This window comes from Leguminivora glycinivorella, chromosome 1, assembly GCF_023078275.1.
Source record: "Leguminivora glycinivorella isolate SPB_JAAS2020 chromosome 1, LegGlyc_1.1, whole genome shotgun sequence".
NCBI classification, from domain to species: domain Eukaryota; kingdom Metazoa; phylum Arthropoda; class Insecta; order Lepidoptera; family Tortricidae; genus Leguminivora; species Leguminivora glycinivorella.
The window spans coordinates 23,316,757-23,339,315 of NC_062971.1; the positions used below are offsets into that span (position 1 = coordinate 23,316,757).

Consider the following 22,559-nt stretch of genomic DNA (forward strand, 5'->3'; position numbering starts at 1 on the left):
TGGTACGAGCAACGATTTCACGTTTGTTTTAGTTCCCTTATAAAAGGGCTAAAAAAAAGGGCTTGTTCGAATGTACCAAAATATGTCAATATGATAAATATATTGACTGAACTATTACTCACACATAAAAGAGTACCAACTTAATACGTATTCACGGAAGTCTTGTTATTAAAAAAAACAACTGCAATGTGAAATTTGCGAATTATATTATATAATGCAAAATTGAAAAGCAAAATATTTGTGACTGGGTTAACTTATTAATATAATTATCGCTCATGATAAATTGCACTCTTTTAATACAGTAGACAACATACCACGCAAAATTGCCTTCTAAAAATTTAGTAATTAGCTGCAACACCGTTACTTGCAATTACTTAGGTCAGAGTCGTTGACCTGTCAACGTCTGAAATAGCGAATGCCCTAGCCTAGGGAGCGGCCGCCGCCGCACCTACCAATACCATCACTAATGGCAAGCAACGCGGTAAAATTATAATTTCCCTGTATAATCATCAAATTGTCTAATAGCCGGCTTATATCTCGTAAAACTTTATTTCGTATATCAACGGCGTGATGGCGCCATCAATCAACCTTTCAATATTAGGGCCAGGCGTGATTCAACGTGTTATATGGGTATCGATTAAATACTCGTCAAAGATATTTGAAAGGCCAATATTTATTTGATAAAATAGAACCTATCAAAATCTTAGTAAGGTACACCGGACAAATCTCGACTGAGGGGCCAATGTAACTGGTCAATTTATTCCATGTTTTACAATGTTTGCATTATTAAACAGAGTGTCCACCGGTTATATATGGTAGGCGTGTTCACTGGATACATGTAGAACTCAACATCATAGTGTAATGATGGAAAAAATGGATCAGTTAGAATTGCCCCCCAGTCGAGATTTGCCCCGCTGTACCTTAAGCATTCTCACAACTGACAAATTTTCATTCGAGCATAGAGACTCTCGAAAAAAGTTTCTCTAAAAATACATAGTTCGTTCGGATTTCGACTTTAGCAGTATGACTTTTACTTCTGTTAAAGGGTCGTTCTTACGCCGCCTACCTGTCAAACTTGAACTTCCTTCTACATGAGCGACGTTTGCTGCCACATTGGTGCGGTAATTTTATGTCGAACTTCACGTTTGATATGACGATGATAACTTCAGCGGCAATCATTTATTTTATGAACACGCCGATTAGTACCCAACCTAATCCGTTGCAAGTGTTTCAACATTTGGCTTCCTAGTCGAAAATTATCATAAGCTTTCCCTCAAATCATGACAGGTATTTCTCATATAAACCAGCGCCTGTCAGCGTTGGCATCAAATAGTTAATTACTGCAATGCACGAAAGAGCCCTAATCTAAGCCCATATTATTGCGACATATTTGGCATATCCTTTTACATACGACTAGTTACTAAATTTGATGTACTCTCAATATCAAGACTAGTCAAAACTATTTTCATAGACATATTTTTTTCTGGCTCTAAAACGAATTGCGTGAAAAGCTTCCGTCATCGCCATTGGCACTATAATAGCTCAGTAGGTGTGTATCTTTATTGGTTGAATGAACTATAATTGACACACCGGCTGACCTCCCAATTAAACAGACGTGCGCGCCTTATGTGTCACTTTTACAACATTTTATATGACAATTGAGGATTAAGTATTACTTATGCAATGTAGAATCGTATATTTATAGTAATTCATTCATACACGCACGAGTTATTCATTGCAAATCCCTGGAGTAAACTAAATTATTATCACTGGATGACAGGACTATTCATTAGCGCTGGTGGTAAGTGCGTGCGAATTTCGTTCCGGAGGTCGCGGGTTCGAACCCCGGCTCGCACCAATGAGTTTTTCGGAACTTATCTGCGAAATGTCATTTGATATTTGCCAGTCGCTTTTCGGTGAAGGAAAACATCGTAAGGAAACCGAACTAATTCCAATAAGGTCTAGTTACTTCGGGTTGGAAGGTCAGATGGCAGTCGCTTTCGTAAAATTAGTGCCTACGCCAAATCTTGGGATTGGTTGTCATAGCGAACCCCAGGCAGGCTCCCATGAGTCGTGGCAAATGCCGGGATAACGCAAGGAGGATGGTGATGACAGGAAATGAATGTTGCTTTATGAATGAACATGAGTACGGTAGATGTAGGTACTAATAATTGTATGTATCATTAAGTAAAAAAAGGATCATTATAAATTCCAACTTGTAATCAATATTATCATTATTTTTAGAGTTCCGTACCAAAATGGTACAAAAGGAACCCTTATGGCGACGCTTTGTCTGTATGTCTGTCATGTCTTTCCAAATATCTCGAGAACTACTTATGCTATAGACTTGAAATTTGGAATAGTTATGAACATTGTTAACCTCTACAAATTTAAAGTATTATTTTTTTTTAATTTAATAATATATTAATTATAGAAAATGGCCAATATGCGGGGGGGGGGGGCAAACTGTAAATGTCAAGTTACTAGGTCAAGTGGGGTATCGGTAGAAAGAACTCAAACTGTACATATCAAAACTATTTTTTATATTTTTTTGTTGTGAAAAAAAAAAAGAATTATGAGGGTAAATGTAAAAAAATACCGCCCCCCTCTCCTCCGAAGTTTACCAACGAAAAATTATGAAAATTTTACGAAACATTGTTTTCATGCCAAACATTACAGGAAAAACCAAAGACGTGTCTATATCTTGAAACCTTTTTTTTATAATTTTTTTTCAGATTTTAACTTTTAATTTAATCACCCTTGCAGATATATATCGTACTTCAAATTAATACGAAATTTAAAGTCATATATTATCTTTCAAATAAAGTAAAACCGGCCAAGAGCGTGTCGGGCCACGCTCAGTGTAGGGTTCCGTAGTTTTCCGTATTTTTCTCAAAAACTACTGAACCTAGCAAGTTCAAAACCATTTTCCTAGAAAGTCTTTATAAAGTTCTACTTTTGTGATTTTTTTCATATTTTTTAAACATATGGTTCAAAAGTTAGAGGGGGGGGGACGCATTTTTTTTTCCTTTAGGAGCGATTATTTCCGAAAATATTCATATTATCAAAAAACGATCTTAGTAAACCCTTATTCATTTTTAAATACCTATCCAACAATATATCACATGTTGGGCTTGGAATGAAAAAAAATATCAGCCCCAACTTTACATGTAGGGGGGGTACCCTAATAAAACATTTTTTTCCATTTTTTATTTTTGCACTTTGTTGGCGTGATCGATATACATATTGGTACCAAATTTCAGCTTTCTAGTGCTAACGGTTACTGAGATTATCCGCGGACGGACGGACGGACGGACGGACGGACGGACGGACGGACGGACGGACGGACGGACGGACAGACAGACATGGCGAAACTATAAGGGTTCCTAGTTGACTACGGAACCCTAAAAACTGTCGAAATCGGTTAAAATATAAAGAATTACCCCTGAAAAACCAACACACCATACAGGTCGCGCAAATTAGTTAGTAAATTCACCGAGAGATGGCGCTATATCTATACTTCTAGTCTTTAGAGTTATATTAAGAAACATGAGATTATTTCAACTGTTAAAAATTTGTACGGATACGGAACCCTCGGTGGGCGAATCCGACTCGCACTTGGCCGGTTTTTTTTTCTATAAAGATGCATCTTCTAACACTGCAGATTCCGAATAAATGCCTACTCGTAAATGGTAAATGATAACTTTTGTACTCTTTAGTTTAATAAATATGCAGAACCCTTGTTGTGTTTACGTTAAATGTCCGGCGGAATTGTAAGAAAACCTCGTCACTGGAAATCCAAGTCTCTACTCGTAGTGTTAACTTCGTCTGCAAGTTGATTCAGTAATAAACTTGTTCATTCTTGCTTACCGCGGTTGCGTCTTAATATATTTTTATAAACTTCGAGGGTAAACTGTTGCTGACTTGTTCTGCAATTTTGCAATGTTACATAACAGTGGCGATGTTTGCGTTAAATGAAATTAAGGCACTAATACAGAGAATTCAGAATTACGGTTGGATATCTATGTAAATAACAAGTAGGTACTTACATAAACTTGTGGTCCTTTATATCAAAAAAATGATTACTGATACGGATTATTAGACAGAACAATGAGCGCATATAGCAGATTAAATATCAGATTCACAGGAAGATCCAAAATAAGTTAATACCTTTAATAGTTTTTTGTATAGAAATATTTAAGAAAACTCACCAATACATGATAAAATGTACCTATCGCAGATAGGTAAATATAGAAAGTATGTACAAAATGATTAATATTATTAACTAAGAAAAATGTATTTGCTGCTTTATTTCTTGCTTTGTAAAAAAACAAGACATCCCTTTTATTCGCTTTTTTCAAAAACTTCTGCCGCTTAGGAGATATCCGTTGCCGCAAACTTTTTTTTAACATCGGCTCACAACGTGACTAGAATTCCCGCCCAGAAAATGTAATAAGGAATATTGATTTCATTTTCGTTTTATGTTTGTTTCTTAACGAAATGAAATCAAACTAAAACACGAATCAAGAAATGTTTTTTCAATGTCTCAGAATTGGTGATATTGCTATCAACTGGTTAAAATCCATACTACTTAATATTATAAATGGGAAAGTGTGTGTGTCTGTTGGTTTGTCCGTCTTTCACGGCAAAACGGAACGACGAATTGACGTGATTTTTAAGTGGAGATAGTTGAAGGGATGGAGAGTGACATAGGCTATCTTTTGTCTCTTTTTAACCCCCCACTTCTCTGAAACAGGGGGTGTAATTTTAAACCACCACCACCTAATGTATACCATGTTTATCTCAATAAAGTAATTCATTAATTCATACATTCATTCAAATATTTTTATATTAACATTTTAAACAAATTATCTTAGGTACACCAATTTTATGCTTATTTTAGGCTTAGACTGTGGTACTTAGCCTTGCATACCTATAATACTATAAGTAGTGTAGTGTATAGGTGTCTCGAGTACATATGGCAGTCGGAGTCCGAGAGCGACAGAGGACGGACGTGCGGTGTGTATTGGCGAGCCAACCCGATGTATATAAAGTAATAGCGTGACATTACAAGTGGCGACGAGGATAAAAGCAAGTACTTACCACGTGAATCTAGTATTCGGAAAAGATGGGATAGAAACATAAGTAACATAACCTATAAAATCGAGTAACGATGCGCCATGATGCACCGTTATCTTTTTGTAAACAGGTTTGGTTACCTGCCGTTTTAAATTACTGGCATTCTTAGTAGTTTCGGAACGTAATGAAGCTAAATGAAAGTGTTCATTAAATACTACAAAGCGAAATGATTATAACGGCAGTTTTTCAAGAATTAAGTCAAAACTAAATAAAAATAAATGAAATGTTATTTCTTTCAACCGTGCGAATATAAATCTTAAGCAGGTAACCGAACGATGCAATTAATAAAATGTTTGAGGCAATTGACAACATACGGCCAGCCTTCCTAGATTGTCATGCCTATACAGGTGTTGGTGTGTGGCTCCTACCTACCTAGTAAACGGTTTGGTTACCTACCTAGATTGCCAAATGTTTTTAGGCACCAAAATGTTATTTGAGTTTATGTGTAGTGGGTTTATAAAATTGATTTATTATTTACATAAATCACAGCCCGGAATCATTACAATTTACAATAATTTCCGTCCAACCAAAAGAAATGATATTTATTTTTAATTAGTGAAGTTACCATCTACCTGTTGGTTGGTTTAATACACAAAATTATGTGATGTTGCTAAATTTATGAATGGTTAAGCTATTTACCTAAATAAGGCATTTACTTGAATGATAAAATGTTGTACAACCATCACACTTAAATGTCCTATGGTAGCATTAGTCGATGTTTGAGAGTAAGGTGAAAACCAAAACAAACTAGATAAATACTTACCTAAGTATACTTCCTTACAGGGGTGAATTTACGTAAAAGTAACGTAAGTCACGACTTCATTAAGTGGTTATTTGAACTACAGCTGCAAATGAAAGGATCTATGCATATGTCGGGAAAGTAACACTTATTTAGAGATAGATTATCACTTGAACGTGAATCTTTTGAATTGATTGAACATGCCATAAAATCGTGACTAATACTCTTGTCGCGGATTGACTTACGTAAACATTCCTAACGCCGATTTCGAGCAGTTTTATCTGAGTATTTAATTACTTAAAAACCAGAAAACCAGATGGGTTCACATTAAGTGCTAAATATACCTACTTATAATAAATAAAGAAATATACACCCTGTTGTTATTGGATTACGTTAACTTAAAAAAAAAAGAGATTCATTACATCAAATACAATTAATTTATCTATGAAACTAGCGTCGTAATTCTTGCGGTTATCGAGTTTAAAAAAAAAAAAAGTGCTGAACACAACAATTCCTAATATTATTTGTTTTGACATATGCCGTCAATCACTTGACTCTAACTTGAATGTTATTCTTAAGGGTCTCTCACAATAATAAATTAATTTATTATGTATGAAAAGGATGAACATTTTTTATTGCATATTTACCTAAAAGTGATATACAGGATGGTTCTTGATAATGAACCTAACGACGTGTCAAATTTAACGAAAAAAAAACACGGTATAGAAAAAAAAAAACACATTTTTGAAGCACTTATGATAAGCAGTTTCCATCTAAGTATTAAATTACTTTGTCAGTAAAGTCGGCAGGAAAAAAAAAGTGGCATTAAACGGAGGTGCAACTCTGTACATTCAATTGTATCGACCATTTAATTGGCACCTAAGTACTATGAAATTTTATGCCATTTGTGGCTGAAAATAAGGCATTAAATTGCGAATTTGGAAACAGCACATGGAGGTGCACTCTGTACATTCAATTGTATTGTTTAGTATCGACCATTTAAATCGCATCTAAATACTATGAAATTTTATGCCATTGTGGCTGAAAATAAGGCATTAAATTGCGAATTTGGAAACAGCAGATTACAGAATCTGGACATTTAATTGTCATGTGTGTAAATTGGATAACAGAAATTCTGGTTATTAAGCTAGTTAATACAGCAGATTACCGAATCTGGACATTAAATTGTCATGGAAAAAAAAAACCTACTGGTAACAAAATAACAATGACCTGACCTGTACAGTGTGCACGGCTCATTCAAAGCAGATAAAATGTATCTGGTCATTAATTTGACATGACTTTAGCCTTACGAGGATAAATATAGATATATGTGGAACCAGCAGATTACTGAATCTGGACATTTAATTGTCATGTAAAATAAATGAAAAAAAAAAACATACTTACCTTGGTTAAAGCAGATATATTTATCTGGTCATTAAATTGTTATAAACATAGTTCAATAGCAAAAAAAAAAAACCTAACCTAAACACGAAGTAAATTACGGTTATACTGGTTGAACGTGCGCTTAAATGACGCTTAGATCAGATGATAAATACTATCTGAGCCTTCAATTGTCATAATAGTAGATTGACGTCGGTCAATAAATATCATTAAATTGAAACCGAAATAAATTACACATATGAAAGGAAAAAATACCAAGGCATCCAGTGCCTGAGAGTCTGAGACAACTACCCCAGTAAAACACTCAAGTACAATGACTGAGTACTTTGAGATAGCATAAGCTGAAATATTTTCAATATAATATATTTTGACTTGTGTTAGTTAGAATCATTAAATTGATTGGGTACAGGTTGCCCCAAGAAAGTCCAGTATGGCTTCTTAATTGTCGTTGGAGGCATTTGACAGCGAAGGTGATCCTACATCAGTAGGAGTTCGGTGGGAGCGCTGGAAAAGAGCACTCTTTATATACCTAGATGCCGCTAACGTCAATCAGAGTGAAAAAAATAAAAAAAATAAAGACAGTGCATTGGTTTGACATTGCATTGTATATTAAAAAAAAACACGTAGTGGTGCAGCTGAATTGAATAAAATTAAGCGAACGCTTGATACATTTCAACAACGCGGAAAAAAAAGAAGTTGCTAACTCTGCTTACCGTCAACAAGGCTTTGTCAGTATGGGTGACCTCAAGAGAAAGACATGCCTATTTAAGTTGATCTATGATAGATTTTCAAAGACAATCTACGTCAGTTGAAAATCATTACAAAAATATATTGGTACTGAAGGTACTCGTTATCAGTTAGGGTAATAGGTACATACTGCAGAGATTCATGTAGGTGAATCTCATACAAGTCAGGTGTCCAGTTAAAACAAATAAACTAATGGATCTGTGAGCCTCTATTGAACTAATATAGAAAAAAAAATAAGAAATAAAAATGCTGAACTTGTTTGCGTAATTTCACGGGAGGATATTGAAATGTGGTCTCTCTTTCGTGAATACATATTAAAGATTTTCCAAGCGAACTATTAACCTAAGTTTGTAAATTTATAAAATAAATCTCACTAGTGACCTTATTTCGTCTGGTCAAGAAAATGAACAAAAGCAGGCGTTCATAGGTTACGGTGACCGCTTTCAATTAGGAGGCCCTATAACTGTTTGCCACCGACGTGGTATAAAAAAAAAATGTAGAAGGAAGTGTAACTACACTTAACAACATCAAACTTGTAGTTGGAATGAAAGAACACGTAGGCGCAATTTTAACAAAAAAAAAATAGAAATGTTGAACGAACATTAAATCTAGTTGTTTTTCTCTCCGTGTGACACATAAATAAACGCTGAGTCTGTCAAGATATAACATCTCCTGAAGGAATTTAAAGACACAGCTGCAAAAACAAATTCAAATCGTGGTACCTTGGGAGAAACACTGTGCTTATCTACTAAACTACCTCGTAGTTCGGTGAGCTGTATAAGTATTCTGTTACTCCTGTTACTCCGGTCAATTTCAGTATGACTTGATGCCTTGTAAATGGGCATGCTGATTTGTTCGGTTAACAGCGCAAAGAAAGTAAATGAAGGAGATAATATTTGGGTAATAATTTAGATAATATTTTATCAAAGGAATGGAATGCACTCCCACCATAGATGTTCCCAGAAAAATACGACCTCGGTCTCATTAAGATAAAAGTGAATATGCTAAGTATTACTGAATCGGTGAGCTCCATCTTCGACTATATCTTCACCTTCCATCAGGTGTGACTATGGTCAATCGCCAATCAGCCAAAAAAAAAAAGAGTGGTTTTGTAATTTCTTTAATAATCATATTATAAAATAGCCTAGCCTAAGAGTTAAGATCTTAAGATAGATAAAGAGATAATAATAATAATAAAAAAAAGATGTTGATAAAATACTTTAAAAGAAAAGTGTTATCTAAAATATGTACATACTGTGTAGATATAAATCGGATGTTAATTGGGTCAATTGGGTAAGCAATTCTTAAATAGTGTATGAACAGCTATCTATTTTAGAAAATTAATCGTTGATTACTTTGTGTGGTACAAAGTATCTACGAGAAAGAAAGCTGATCATGATGAAACAAAATCAATAAAACGATAAAGTGGATACGTGACCCTGAATAGGATTTTAATGCATATTCTATATAGTATCTCTATGTATTACAATGCAATGAATCACGAGCCCTTTCGATCCAGGAAAAAAAAAACAGTAGACAGTAAAAGTTTTAATAACTATGCACTGCAATTTATAATTAAATTTATGAGTAGATCTAACTAAACATTATAATATCCGTAAGTATTATGAATTGCATTAGATGAAATGAAAAATGAAATAAAATGAAATAAATATTTATTCAAAAACTAAACCTACAACTAAATTTATCTTCTGCCAAACCAGAGTAATGGTTTGTCGGCAGACGAGGCTCCAGATACATTAGGTCCTATAACTAAATACTTATATGTACTATTTACTAGTTACTAGCAATAATAGGTGCATATAATGAAGTATAGGGCCGATACAATCAGTTACCATCAATAATTACCTAATATACATTAGACGCCTGACAAGCGACCTATTAAAAAAATAAATAAATAATAATAATGTAAATCAAGAAAAGGTATGAAATTAGTGAAATATTATTATACGAGCCGTACACCTTAGATGATATGATTCTTGATGGTTGATGGTAGTCTTGATAGAAACACTGATTTTTGATACACTTATAAATTTATTGATAACCAAGGTATACTGAGTACTAGCTAGGAGCACGTATAAACGTAAACTAATGCATAAATCGATGTATAGCGTAATCGCAAATACAGCGATCAATCAATCAATCAATCATTATTTAATTGCAATAAAACATAACTAAATGCATGCAAATGCAATCAAGCAATGCAAAGCAATTCTAATCAAGTCATAATTATATTAATTTTAATGCTGACGCGAGAAATGTGCGATGCTTGCATTGTACAATTATATTGTATGCTATTGAAGAAAGAAAAAAAAACAATCATATATGTACCTATATATATATAAAAAAAAAGTACTAATCTAGTTTTCAAAACAGTCTGAATTGAAAAAGATAACAGATTTAAAGAAGAAGGAGTGAGACTGACATTTAGGAATTGTAGTTAATAAAACACACAAGTATGTTTGAGTACACACTGCAGGTGGTGGTGCAGCGTCCGCTCTGAGTCAACCCTCAGACCGGAATGTCCTAAACATAATTATGACTAAAGATAGAAATTTAATCCCTAATTATAACTACTTCACATACAGTACTAAGTGGTAAAGACGGAGATGATCAAATTAGGAATGACGAAAGTGGGCAGACAATTAGAAGAAACGTAGTTCATTAAAAAGAAAAAAAAATATAGTTTTAATACTGTATCGAAAGATAGCAATCAATGCACTACATTTTACTTTGACACTAATTTTCTACACGATTAACACGATCCGCTTTCCACGGAATTTGACAATCATTGCATGTTACTAACTAGAACCAAAAATTACATAATGTTTCTTTAGCTACCGAGTAACGTATTAATTAAAAAGTTAGGCACATAACTTTTTTTACTCTCTTTATATAGGTAGAATAGAGATTCGGTATTTCTACATACATACCTACACCGCTATGCAGCCATATAAAATATAGATCATAAAATCTTACCGCAAAAAATAAACGCTGAGCCCAACTTCCTAACAGAATAGTCGTAAAGTCAAAGCCAACACCGGCGTTATTTATGCAGAAAAGTTTTTGCGTGTTCGAAAAATAATGACGACCGGTCGGGGGTTCGAATCCCGGTAAGGACTTTTATTTGTGTGATGATGATGAGCACAGATATTTTTTCCGAGCCTTGTACTTACATATGTAATTACTTTGTAAGGGGGTCCTTTGCTTTGTTTATTTACAATAGCATGGGGGGAGGGGTCTGTAAAAAACTGTAATGAATTTGCTTAAACCCTAATTATGAACGGCCCCATACTTTAGTAGTAGAAGTAAAACACTATAAGTATTGTACCAAAAAATAATGCAACACACAATAAAAAGAGCTTATCACTAGTACAAAGGCGAACTTATCCCTTTAAGGGATCTCTTCCAGTTATCCTTTGAGCAATTCTTCCAGTTATTCTTTGAGTTATTATTTGAATAATTTCTGTTTTCACTTGTCACGAATAAATGATTTCTATTCTATTCTATTCAATTGAAGGAGAATTGGAGATGGCATACAGTACACTTTGATAAAAAAATGTTATATTCTTTAAATAAGCAAAAACTCGTTTTAGGTGCATTAGACAAATGGTTGTCAACGCCTTTCTCACAGACAGCAAAAGTTTATGTTATCACGGATGTGTTTAATTCACACAGGAAGCTTAAGTTATTAAATAATATTAGCATATTTAATAATTGTGTACCTTTATTGAAAGTTTTAAAAGTGGATTAGTGCCTCGCGTGAGACTTGAACTGACGGCCTCTAGATCCATTACTAGTATTAATTTTCCACTTTTAAATTGATTCTAAGCCTAGTGGCAACGATTCAGACAATCGTCCAGACGATTCTACCCGTTAAAAAATAATAATTTATTAGAAGTATTTAAAACAGTCTCTGGTGCTCGACACTTACTGTAGGATTCTCCTTTCCTTCAAAGAAAATGTGCGCTATCTAAATCGATTCTCATGAAAGGGTGGTAAATTTAAACATTTCCGGAAGTTTCGTTTCAAGCAAAGATAGCAATGCCGAATTGACAGTTTATAGACAGATTGCAATCTATAAATAAAAATGTGGGAAATATTATTTTCAATCATAAAACATAGAATTGGGTCGGAAAGAGAAGAGTCGTGGAATATATGGAGCCCTTAACATTATATTATGACCCTTCTGTTCCCGCACAGTACTTACTAACAAAAACGTAATTCAATTTGAATACATACCTTTATTATGTACGTGTATGAAATAATATTGCGGTTATAGTATTTCTGCCTGACTGCTTCAAATAGTATTTGTCTAAAATTTCTACCATAATTTCCAATGAGCAGACTCTCAGCCTAAACCGTGAATCATTTTTGATTTTCCAGCCATTCAAACACACGATTTAAGTATAAATTAATTATTCGCAAAAGCAAGCGTGAAATTCAAAATGTACGTACGAAAATTGAGGCAAATTAGGGTAACACTGCGGGACACTTAGAGCACAGTATTGTCAAAGGGACGCCTTACAACTCACAACTCCTTCATTAGAGGCCAACCGAACGTTGTTACCCATTTTACGAGAGTCTTCGCTGAATTTTATTATCCTCTCGCCTATACAAAATGCAATTAGGACCGAGGGGAAATTGACAAGGATATAAAATCAGAGAAATATAAAAAATAAACCGTTTTCTTAGCTTTTTTGAGTGTTGATACTAATTATAACTTGACTTAACTTGCACTTGGCAATGGTAAAGTATAATTAACGAAGACAAGATGGCCTCTCGTCCGGATGTTAAGTTTATTTTATTTTATTTATATTCATTTAAATTTTGTTGCATAATATAAAATAAACATTGGCAGAGTTAACTAGCCTTACCGTAGCCTTAAGTTTGTTGTTATGAACTGAAAATTTTATCTTGAATGTACCTATGTTATAATACTTATTATACATTGAAAATGTTTAATTTATTCCTGAAGAAAAAAAAGAGATATATTTTTATTTTTGTAATCTGCTAGAGCATTTCTATGATTTTTCTTAAAAGTAAGTATTATACTTAAGGTGTACTAGTGCTCAATAGTGACCCAGTAAATGCCACTTTTAATTTATAAACGTGATAAAATTTCTCCACCATTGAAATACGAGTACAGCTGATGTAGTGTGGAAAGCTTTTCCTTCGTATTTTAACGGAAACGCACGAACGTGTCATGCTATTTCAGTTAGTCTCAGTACAAAATGTACTGACACTATCTGAACTAGCATGACAAATACGAACGTTTCCGGAAAAATACGAAGGAAGAGCTTTTCGCACTACATCTGTAGGTATACACAATACTTTAGCGTGTTTCGTGTTTGCTGCACTTTGAACTGCTAGCATAGCTGCTTTTCTTTTTCTTGGCCTGTGTATGTGCACATGTATATCGACATCAAGCTTACGCTGTCATCTATTGGGCATTAGCTTGCTGGTACTATTTTACCTTACTTCGCGGCTCTAATCTCAATATGCCTTTTTATTATGCATGCAAAAAGCTATATGTGTCATTTAGTTATGAAATAAAAACAAAGTGGCACGTCGCATGGCGACCGATCACGTCACTGACCCGGCGACGAGTCGAAATGAATTCAATTTGCGGCTGAGCCGGGCGGCCTGCATCCCGTTCGACGAATTAATGTGACAAACATATTGTTCCAAAAAAAATGCAATCAAGGTCTATCATCCGGACTTTGGCACACATAATTATGTGTCAGTTGCATAAGTAGGTCCAGATAGATGTTTTATTAATTCTCTAACTGGACTTAGTATAAAACATTCATAAACTTTTGTGTTTCAACTGACAATATTGGTTTACGGTTTATTATTATTTTATTTTTACCTACCAGTTTTTGTAACCCATGACAATAATATCCTAAATTGGGAAAGTTTTCATATTGGAGCGTCCTGATTGAAATTGCTGTTGATTTATTTATTTCAATGGCAGTTACAATTGTAAGGTACTTGATTACGATGGACAAGAGGGTATTTGACTGCATTTCTATTAAATTAATTTACAGCAAATGAATTTCAAATAAACTTTTGATTCACTTGTTTTACATACTGTGAAATACAATAATTTATTTGAAATGCAGTTAAACATGAAATAAAGCACCAGAAAATTAATAGAAAGCAGTTAGTTTTAGATCCAGTTTCTATTTTATAAATCGTACAGAACATTAAAGAGTAATTAATTAAACAATGACTGCCGTAACGTCATTGCACTGTATTTAAATAATAAAATCCATATTTAACAAATCGTTATGCCAGTTCGAAAAAGGTGCTGATTTCGAGTCGAGTACCTACTCTATTGCGTTATGTTATATTTATTCCCTTCTTCAATCATTTTATAAATATAAATTTTAATCCACTCAAAATAAACAGATAACTAAACACTAATAACAATAAAAACTTAGAACTATCAAAATAAACTATTCCCTGTCGTTCCCGGTGCAAAAGTGCCCATGACGCTCGCAGCGTTTCCGCGTTGAATTACAATGGACAGCTTTTGCACCAGGAACGACTCGGAGCGGGGGCTTTCTCCTTTTTGCCTGAGTCGACGGCCTAATTCGCGTGCAAAGCACTTCGCGTCTGTTCCCCAGCTCCCCGCCGTCTCTACCGCGAATGGGACAAATATGTAGCCCGGGCCAATGGGAAGATATTTTAGGCGTTTCAAGCCCGCTTGCGATTGAGCCGCCGCTCCGGCCGCGTGCGAGGTGCGGGAGATGTGGGAGGCAGCGAAGGTACTGACACACGTAGCGTCCCATACCAAACACCGCCCCCGTTCCCACGGTACTAAAGTCAGGCCATCAGGACGTTTACCATCAGTGCGGCTAAGTCCTGGTGGCTCAAGTACCGAAGGGACACCAGCCGACCTTAGGGCTCTCTGGATGGTCTCGTTGAGGGCAAAATGTCGCGGATGTCTTCCTGCGCAGCGACGGCAACTCAGAGCATGGTGGCCGTCAGCACCCACCATAGAGCCGCAGATGCATGTGTGTGGTTCCCTTCTTTCTGTTTATATCTTCAAACCTATATTTTCAAATTATGTTGTTTAATACGGAACTATCGTCAAAGTATTAAATTTCATATAGGATATAATAAAACAGCGTGGCAAAACATTGTTGCTGCAAAAATGTGCTCGTTTAAATTGCACTAACGGATGGTATTGTCTATTTTCATTCCTAGTTCAACGCCATGCTCAATATTTACTGGAGGCGACAACCCTGGGGAATGCATACGGTTATTTATTGGTACGAGCAACGATTTCACGTTTGTTTTAGTTCCCTTATAAAAGGGCTAAAAAAAAGGGCTTGTTCGAATGTACCAAAATATGTCAATATGATAAATATATTGACTGAACTATTACTCACACATAAAAGAGTACCAACTTAATACGTATTCACGGAAGTCTTGTTATTAAAAAAAACAACTGCAATGTGAAATTTGCGAATTATATTATATAATGCAAAATTGAAAAGCAAAATATTTGTGACTGGGTTAACTTATTAATATAATTATCGCTCATGATAAATTGCACTCTTTTAATACAGTAGACAACATACCACGCAAAATTGCCTTCTAAAAATTTAGTAATTAGCTGCAACACCGTTACTTGCAATTACTTAGGTCAGAGTCGTTGACCTGTCAACGTCTGAAATAGCGAATGCCCTAGCCTAGGAGCGGCCGCCGCCGCACCTACCAATACCATCACTAATGGCAAGCAACGCGGTAAAATTATAATTTCCCTGTATAATCATCAAATTGTCTAATAGCCGGCTTATATCTCGTAAAACTTTATTTCGTATATCAACGGCGTGATGGCGCCATCAATCAACCTTTCAATATTAGGGCCAGGCGTGATTCAACGTGTTATATGGGTATCGATTAAATACTCGTCAAAGATATTTGAAAGGCCAATATTTATTTGATAAAATAGAACCTATCAAAATCTTAGTAAGGTACACCGGACAAATCTCGACTGAGGGGCCAATGTAACTGGTCAATTTATTCCATGTTTTACAATGTTTGCATTATTAAACAGAGTGTCCACCGGTTATATATGGTAGGCGTGTTCACTGGATACATGTAGAACTCAACATCATAGTGTAATGATGGAAAAAATGGATCAGTTAGAATTGCCCCCCAGTCGAGATTTGCCCCGCTGTACCTTAAGCATTCTCACAACTGACAAATTTTCATTCGAGCATAGAGACTCTCGAAAAAAAGTTTCTCTAAAAATACATAGTTCGTTCGGATTTCGACTTTAGCAGTATGACTTTTACTTCTGTTAAAGGGTCGTTCTTACGCCGCCTACCTGTCAAACTTGAACTTCCTTCTACATGAGCGACGTTTGCTGCCACATTGGTGCGGTAATTTTATGTCGAACTTCACGTTTGATATGACGATGATAACTTCAGCGGCAATCATTTATTTTATGAACACGCCGATTAGTACCCAACCTAATCCGTTGCAAGTGTTTCAACATTTGGCTTCCTAGTCGAAAATTATCATAAGCTTTCCCTCAAATCATGACAGGTATTTCTCATATAAACCAGCGCCTGTCAGCGTTGGCATCAAATAGTTAATTACTGCAATGCACGAAAGAGCCCTAATCTAAGCCCATATTATTGCGACATATTTGGCATATCCTTTTACATACGACTAGTTACTAAATTTGATGTACTCTCAATATCAAGACTAGTCAAAACTATTTTCATAGACATATTTTTTTCTGGCTCTAAAACGAATTGCGTGAAAAGCTTCCGTCATCGCCATTGGCACTATAATAGCTCAGTAGGTGTGTATCTTTATTGGTTGAATGAACTATAATTGACACACCGGCTGACCTCCCAATTAAACAGACGTGCGCGCCTTATGTGTCACTTTTACAACATTTTATATGACAATTGAGGATTAAGTATTACTTATGCAATGTAGAATCGTATATTTATAGTAATTCATTCATACACGCACGAGTTATTCATTGCAAATCCCTGGAGTAAACTAAATTATTATCACTGGATGACAGGACTATTCATTAGCGCTGGTGGTAAGTGCGTGCGAATTTCGTTCCGGAGGTCGCGGGTTCGAACCCCGGCTCGCACCAATGAGTTTTTCGGAACTTATCTGCGAAATGTCATTTGATATTTGCCAGTCGCTTTTCGGTGAAGGAAAACATCGTAAGGAAACCGAACTAATTCCAATAAGGTCTAGTTACTTCGGGTTGGAAGGTCAGATGGCAGTCGCTTTCGTAAAATTAGTGCCTACGCCAAATCTTGGGATTGGTTGTCATAGCGAACCCCAGGCAGGCTCCCATGAGTCGTGGCAAATGCCGGGATAACGCAAGGAGGATGGTGATGACAGGAAATGAATGTTGCTTTATGAATGAACATGAGTACGGTAGATGTAGGTACTAATAATTGTATGTATCATTAAGTAAAAAAAGGATCATTATAAATTCCAACTTGTAATCAATATTATCATTATTTTTAGAGTTCCGTACCAAAATGGTACAAAAGGAACCCTTATGGCGACGCTTTGTCTGTATGTCTGTCATGTCTTTCCAAATATCTCGAGAACTACTTATGCTATAGACTTGAAATTTGGAATAGTTATGAACATTGTTAACCTCTACAAATTTAAAGTATTATTTTTTTTTAATTTAATAATATATTAATTATAGAAAATGGCCAATATGCGGGGGGGGGCAAACTGTAAATGTCAAGTTACTAGGTCAAGTGGGGTATCGGTAGAAAGAACTCAAACTGTACATATCAAAACTATTTTTTATATTTTTTTGTTGTGAAAAAAAAAAAGAATTATGAGGGTAAATGTAAAAAAATACCGCCCCCCTCTCCTCCGAAGTTTACCAACGAAAAATTATGAAAATTTTACGAAACATTGTTTTCATGCCAAACATTACAGGAAAAACCAAAGACGTGTCTATATCTTGAAACCTTTTTTTATAATTTTTTTTCAGATTTTAACTTTTAATTTAATCACCCTTGCAGATATATATCGTACTTCAAATTAATACGAAATTTAAAGTCATATATTATCTTTCAAATAAAGTAAAACCGGCCAAGAGCGTGTCGGGCCACGCTCAGTGTAGGGTTCCGTAGTTTTCCGTATTTTTCTCAAAAACTACTGAACCTAGCAAGTTCAAAACCATTTTCCTAGAAAGTCTTTATAAAGTTCTACTTTTGTGATTTTTTTCATATTTTTTAAACATATGGTTCAAAAGTTAGAGGGGGGACGCATTTTTTTCCTTTAGGAGCGATTATTTCCGAAAATATTCATATTATCAAAAAACGATCTTAGTAAACCCTTATTCATTTTTAAATACCTATCCAACAATATATCACATGTTGGGCTTGGAATGAAAAAAAATATCAGCCCCAACTTTACATGTAGGGGGGGTACCCTAATAAAACATTTTTTTCCATTTTTTATTTTTGCACTTTGTTGGCGTGATCGATATACATATTGGTACCAAATTTCAGCTTTCTAGTGCTAACGGTTACTGAGATTATCCGCGGACGGACGGACGGACGGACGGACGGACGGACGGACGGACGGACGGACGGACGGACGGACAGACAGACATGGCGAAACTATAAGGGTTCCTAGTTGACTACGGAACCCTAAAAACTGTCGAAATCGGTTAAAATATAAAGAATTACCCCTGAAAAACCAACACACCATACAGGTCGCGCAAATTAGTTAGTAAATTCACCGAGAGATGGCGCTATATCTATACTTCTAGTCTTTAGAGTTATATTAAGAAACATGAGATTATTTCAACTGTTAAAAATTTGTACGGATACGGAACCCTCGGTGGGCGAATCCGACTCGCACTTGGCCGGTTTTTTCTATAAAGATGCATCTTCTAACACTGCAGATTCCGAATAAATGCCTACTCGTAAATGGTAAATGATAACTTTTGTACTCTTTAGTTTAATAAATATGCAGAACCCTTGTTGTGTTTACGTTAAATGTCCGGCGGAATTGTAAGAAAACCTCGTCACTGGAAATCCAAGTCTCTACTCGTAGTGTTAACTTCGTCTGCAAGTTGATTCAGTAATAAACTTGTTCATTCTTGCTTACCGCGGTTGCGTCTTAATATATTTTTATAAACTTCGAGGGTAAACTGTTGCTGACTTGTTCTGCAATTTTGCAATGTTACATAACAGTGGCGATGTTTGCGTTAAATGAAATTAAGGCACTAATACAGAGAATTCAGAATTACGGTTGGATATCTATGTAAATAACAAGTAGGTACTTACATAAACTTGTGGTCCTTTATATCAAAAAAATGATTACTGATACGGATTATTAGACAGAACAATGAGCGCATATAGCAGATTAAATATCAGATTCACAGGAAGATCCAAAATAAGTTAATACCTTTAATAGTTTTTTGTATAGAAATATTTAAGAAAACTCACCAATACATGATAAAATGTACCTATCGCAGATAGGTAAATATAGAAAGTATGTACAAAATGATTAATATTATTAACTAAGAAAAATGTATTTGCTGCTTTATTTCTTGCTTTGTAAAAAAACAAGACATCCCTTTTATTCGCTTTTTTCAAAAACTTCTGCCGCTTAGGAGATATCCGTTGCCGCAAACTTTTTTTTAACATCGGCTCACAACGTGACTAGAATTCCCGCCCAGAAATGTAATAAGGAATATTGATTTCATTTTCGTTTTATGTTTGTTTCTTAACGAAATGAAATCAAACTAAAACACGAATCAAGAAATGTTTTTTCAATGTCTCAGAATTGGTGATATTGCTATCAACTGGTTAAAATCCATACTACTTAATATTATAAATGGGAAAGTGTGTGTGTCTGTTGGTTTGTCCGTCTTTCACGGCAAAACGGAACGACGAATTGACGTGATTTTTAAGTGGAGATAGTTGAAGGGATGGAGAGTGACATAGGCTATCTTTTGTCTCTTTTTAACCCCCCACTTCTCTGAAACAGGGGGTGTAATTGTAAACCACCACCACCTAATGTATACCATGTTTATCTCAATAAAGTAATTCATTAATTCATACATTCATTCAAATATTTTTATATTAACATTTTAAACAAATTATCTTAGGTACACCAATTTTATGCTTATTTTAGGCTTAGACTGTGGTACTTAGCCTTGCATACCTATAATACTATAAGTAGGTAAATGTACAATTTATCCATTAATGTAAACCTATCATAAATTGTTCATAGCTGATCAATATACAGGGTGTAAACCTAATACGGGCGAACCTCTTAACGGTGGTGAGTATAGGACATAAAAAATGGAATTAGATAACTCTTACTTAAAATTGAAATAATTTTTTTATCCATACAAATTAATTCGGCCCGCAACTTAATGCAAACACACTCGCGTTTAACGCTCGTTGACAGTTGTCATTGATTGTCATCGCAACAACGTTTACAGTACATTGCTGCTGGGAATTTTTTCAAAAATTCATTATGGGGTGAAAATTAAGAGTAACTCAAAAACACCTCTTAATTAATGATAACAATATTGAATTATATGCCTGGTTTCTTTTATCGCCCTTATTAGGTTTACGCGCTGTATATTGCTTACGTAATATTTGGTTTGCAATATCCACTCCCTGGCTAAATAACTTTCTGACTATTCTTTAAATCTTTGCTATTCAGATAAGGAGTTAAAGTAAATTTTAATACATTTACGAAACCCGTGTTAATTTTAATTTCCGGCATCACAAATATATAAAATAATTTGCAGAATTAAATAGGTCAGTAGAATACTTTGTACGTACACATGTACTATATTCCAACTTTTTTTAATGTAAGTTGGTATTTTTCTACTAGCTTATAAAACGCATTAAAGTTAAACTTAAATTGTATATGTATTTTAAAATGTATAACACAATATGAAGTTCGTCAGGCGAACTGAACGCTTCTAGGGTCTAGGCATTCTCTGCCAGTCAACTAGAGAACTATAAAAAGTTTTGTAAACAAACTTACCTAGACCAACTGCGTAGCAACAAACCGCCAGAGGAAGCCACCGCATGTTTGAATCACGGCACTCCACGTCACACTACCCTTTGAATAAATGTTATATTATCTTTTTCTGGCGAAACTTTCTCGTGACCCAGCCGTGGTGGCTGAAGCGAAGCGGCGGTGCCGGCGGGTCCTACAGGCCTACTACTGGAGCGAGCGACATACAAGTCGACACTCTTTATCGCGCATGCGCTAATGTAGGGTCATTGGTGCGCAATATTTAAAGTTTTTCTCTATGTTCTATTTTAATATATCACGTCTTTAGACAAAAAAAACTCTTATAAATACAAAAACAAAAAAAAAGACAAAAAACAAAAACTAAATTTGGCCAGGAATCGAAACCCTGACACCTACGATCTATCTGCGTACATTAGACCGACCTCGTACGACTGAGCTAAGCGGAATCGATGCGCGCGCGGCGAAATTAACGACCATATTTTACGTTTACTAACGCGAAAGAAAACCTCATGAAAACTCGAAAATTCGCGTTTTCCGGGATCTAAGGCTACGCTAGATCGATTTTTCACCCCCGAAACCCCCCACATAACAAATTTCAGCGAAATCGTTAGAGCGGTTTCCGAGATCGTCGGTATAAATAAATAAATAAATAAATAAATATACAAGAATTGCTCGTTTAAAAGTATAAGATATAAGATAATGATTTAAACATTTTGTGTATTGTTTTTTTAAGTGACCATAAATTACTTTAAAATGATTTCCAGTACGACTTGTATTGGTTTAATTTCCTATTAAATAATATACTATTTTACAAAACCAGCTCTTTTAATTGATCAGAAAATTAAGAGAAACTGGAATTTTATCCACAAGTGAGGCAAAGTTATCTTTTGTAAAATTTTAATTGTTTCCTTATGATTGCCAGTAGAATTAAATAAAGTTTAATGTAATCATTTTGGGACATAAGCTGAGAGAGAGGACCTCCGATGCTCGTGTGGGCTCGTACCTGGTGCAAAGGTTGTCCATTGCTATCCAACGTGGCAATGGGCACCTTTGCACACGGTACAGCTCGCAGAGGTCTTTTTGATTAGTTTATATATTTTAATTTATTTTTTAATTTTTTAAGGAACTTTAGTTTTAATTTTCATATTTTATTTGTTTAAGATTGTACATAGGTACTACTTATAGTAACTTTTTATTTATTTTCTTGGCGTGGCGATAAATTAAAACACGACCGAACGCGACCGCGTTTTAAATCGACACGAGTTACGAATTCCCTTTTCGCACGTATATCGTACGACGTTTTTCAGTACAGATCGCTCTCCAAAGTTTCGACCTGGCATATAATGAACCACTTCTCGCACTAGTGCGTAAAAAAGCACCATCTATACTGAAAAATTTGTTAATTCAATGGGGTACAAAATTTAGATATCCAGCCGCTTGAAGCCGTCATTACGCTCGAGGCCAATTTTCTACATTCGTCATT

The 22,559-nt window shown here is 35.1% G+C and overlaps 1 protein-coding gene across 2 annotated transcripts in view; it reads right to left on the reverse strand.

The window, feature by feature from the left end:
- LOC125225996 (neural cell adhesion molecule 2-like) overlaps window positions 1-21,242 on the reverse strand; it is a 151,430-nt gene extending 130,188 nt beyond the window's left edge. For both annotated transcript variants that reach the window (XM_048129810.1, XM_048129813.1), the window contains exon 1: window positions 21,083-21,242. In XM_048129810.1, the coding sequence (XP_047985767.1) occupies window positions 21,083-21,128 (46 nt within the window). In that variant the 5' untranslated portion in view covers window positions 21,129-21,242. The remainder of the gene's footprint in view (window positions 1-21,082) is intronic.
- Between the last annotated feature and the right edge of the window lie 1,317 nt (window positions 21,243-22,559).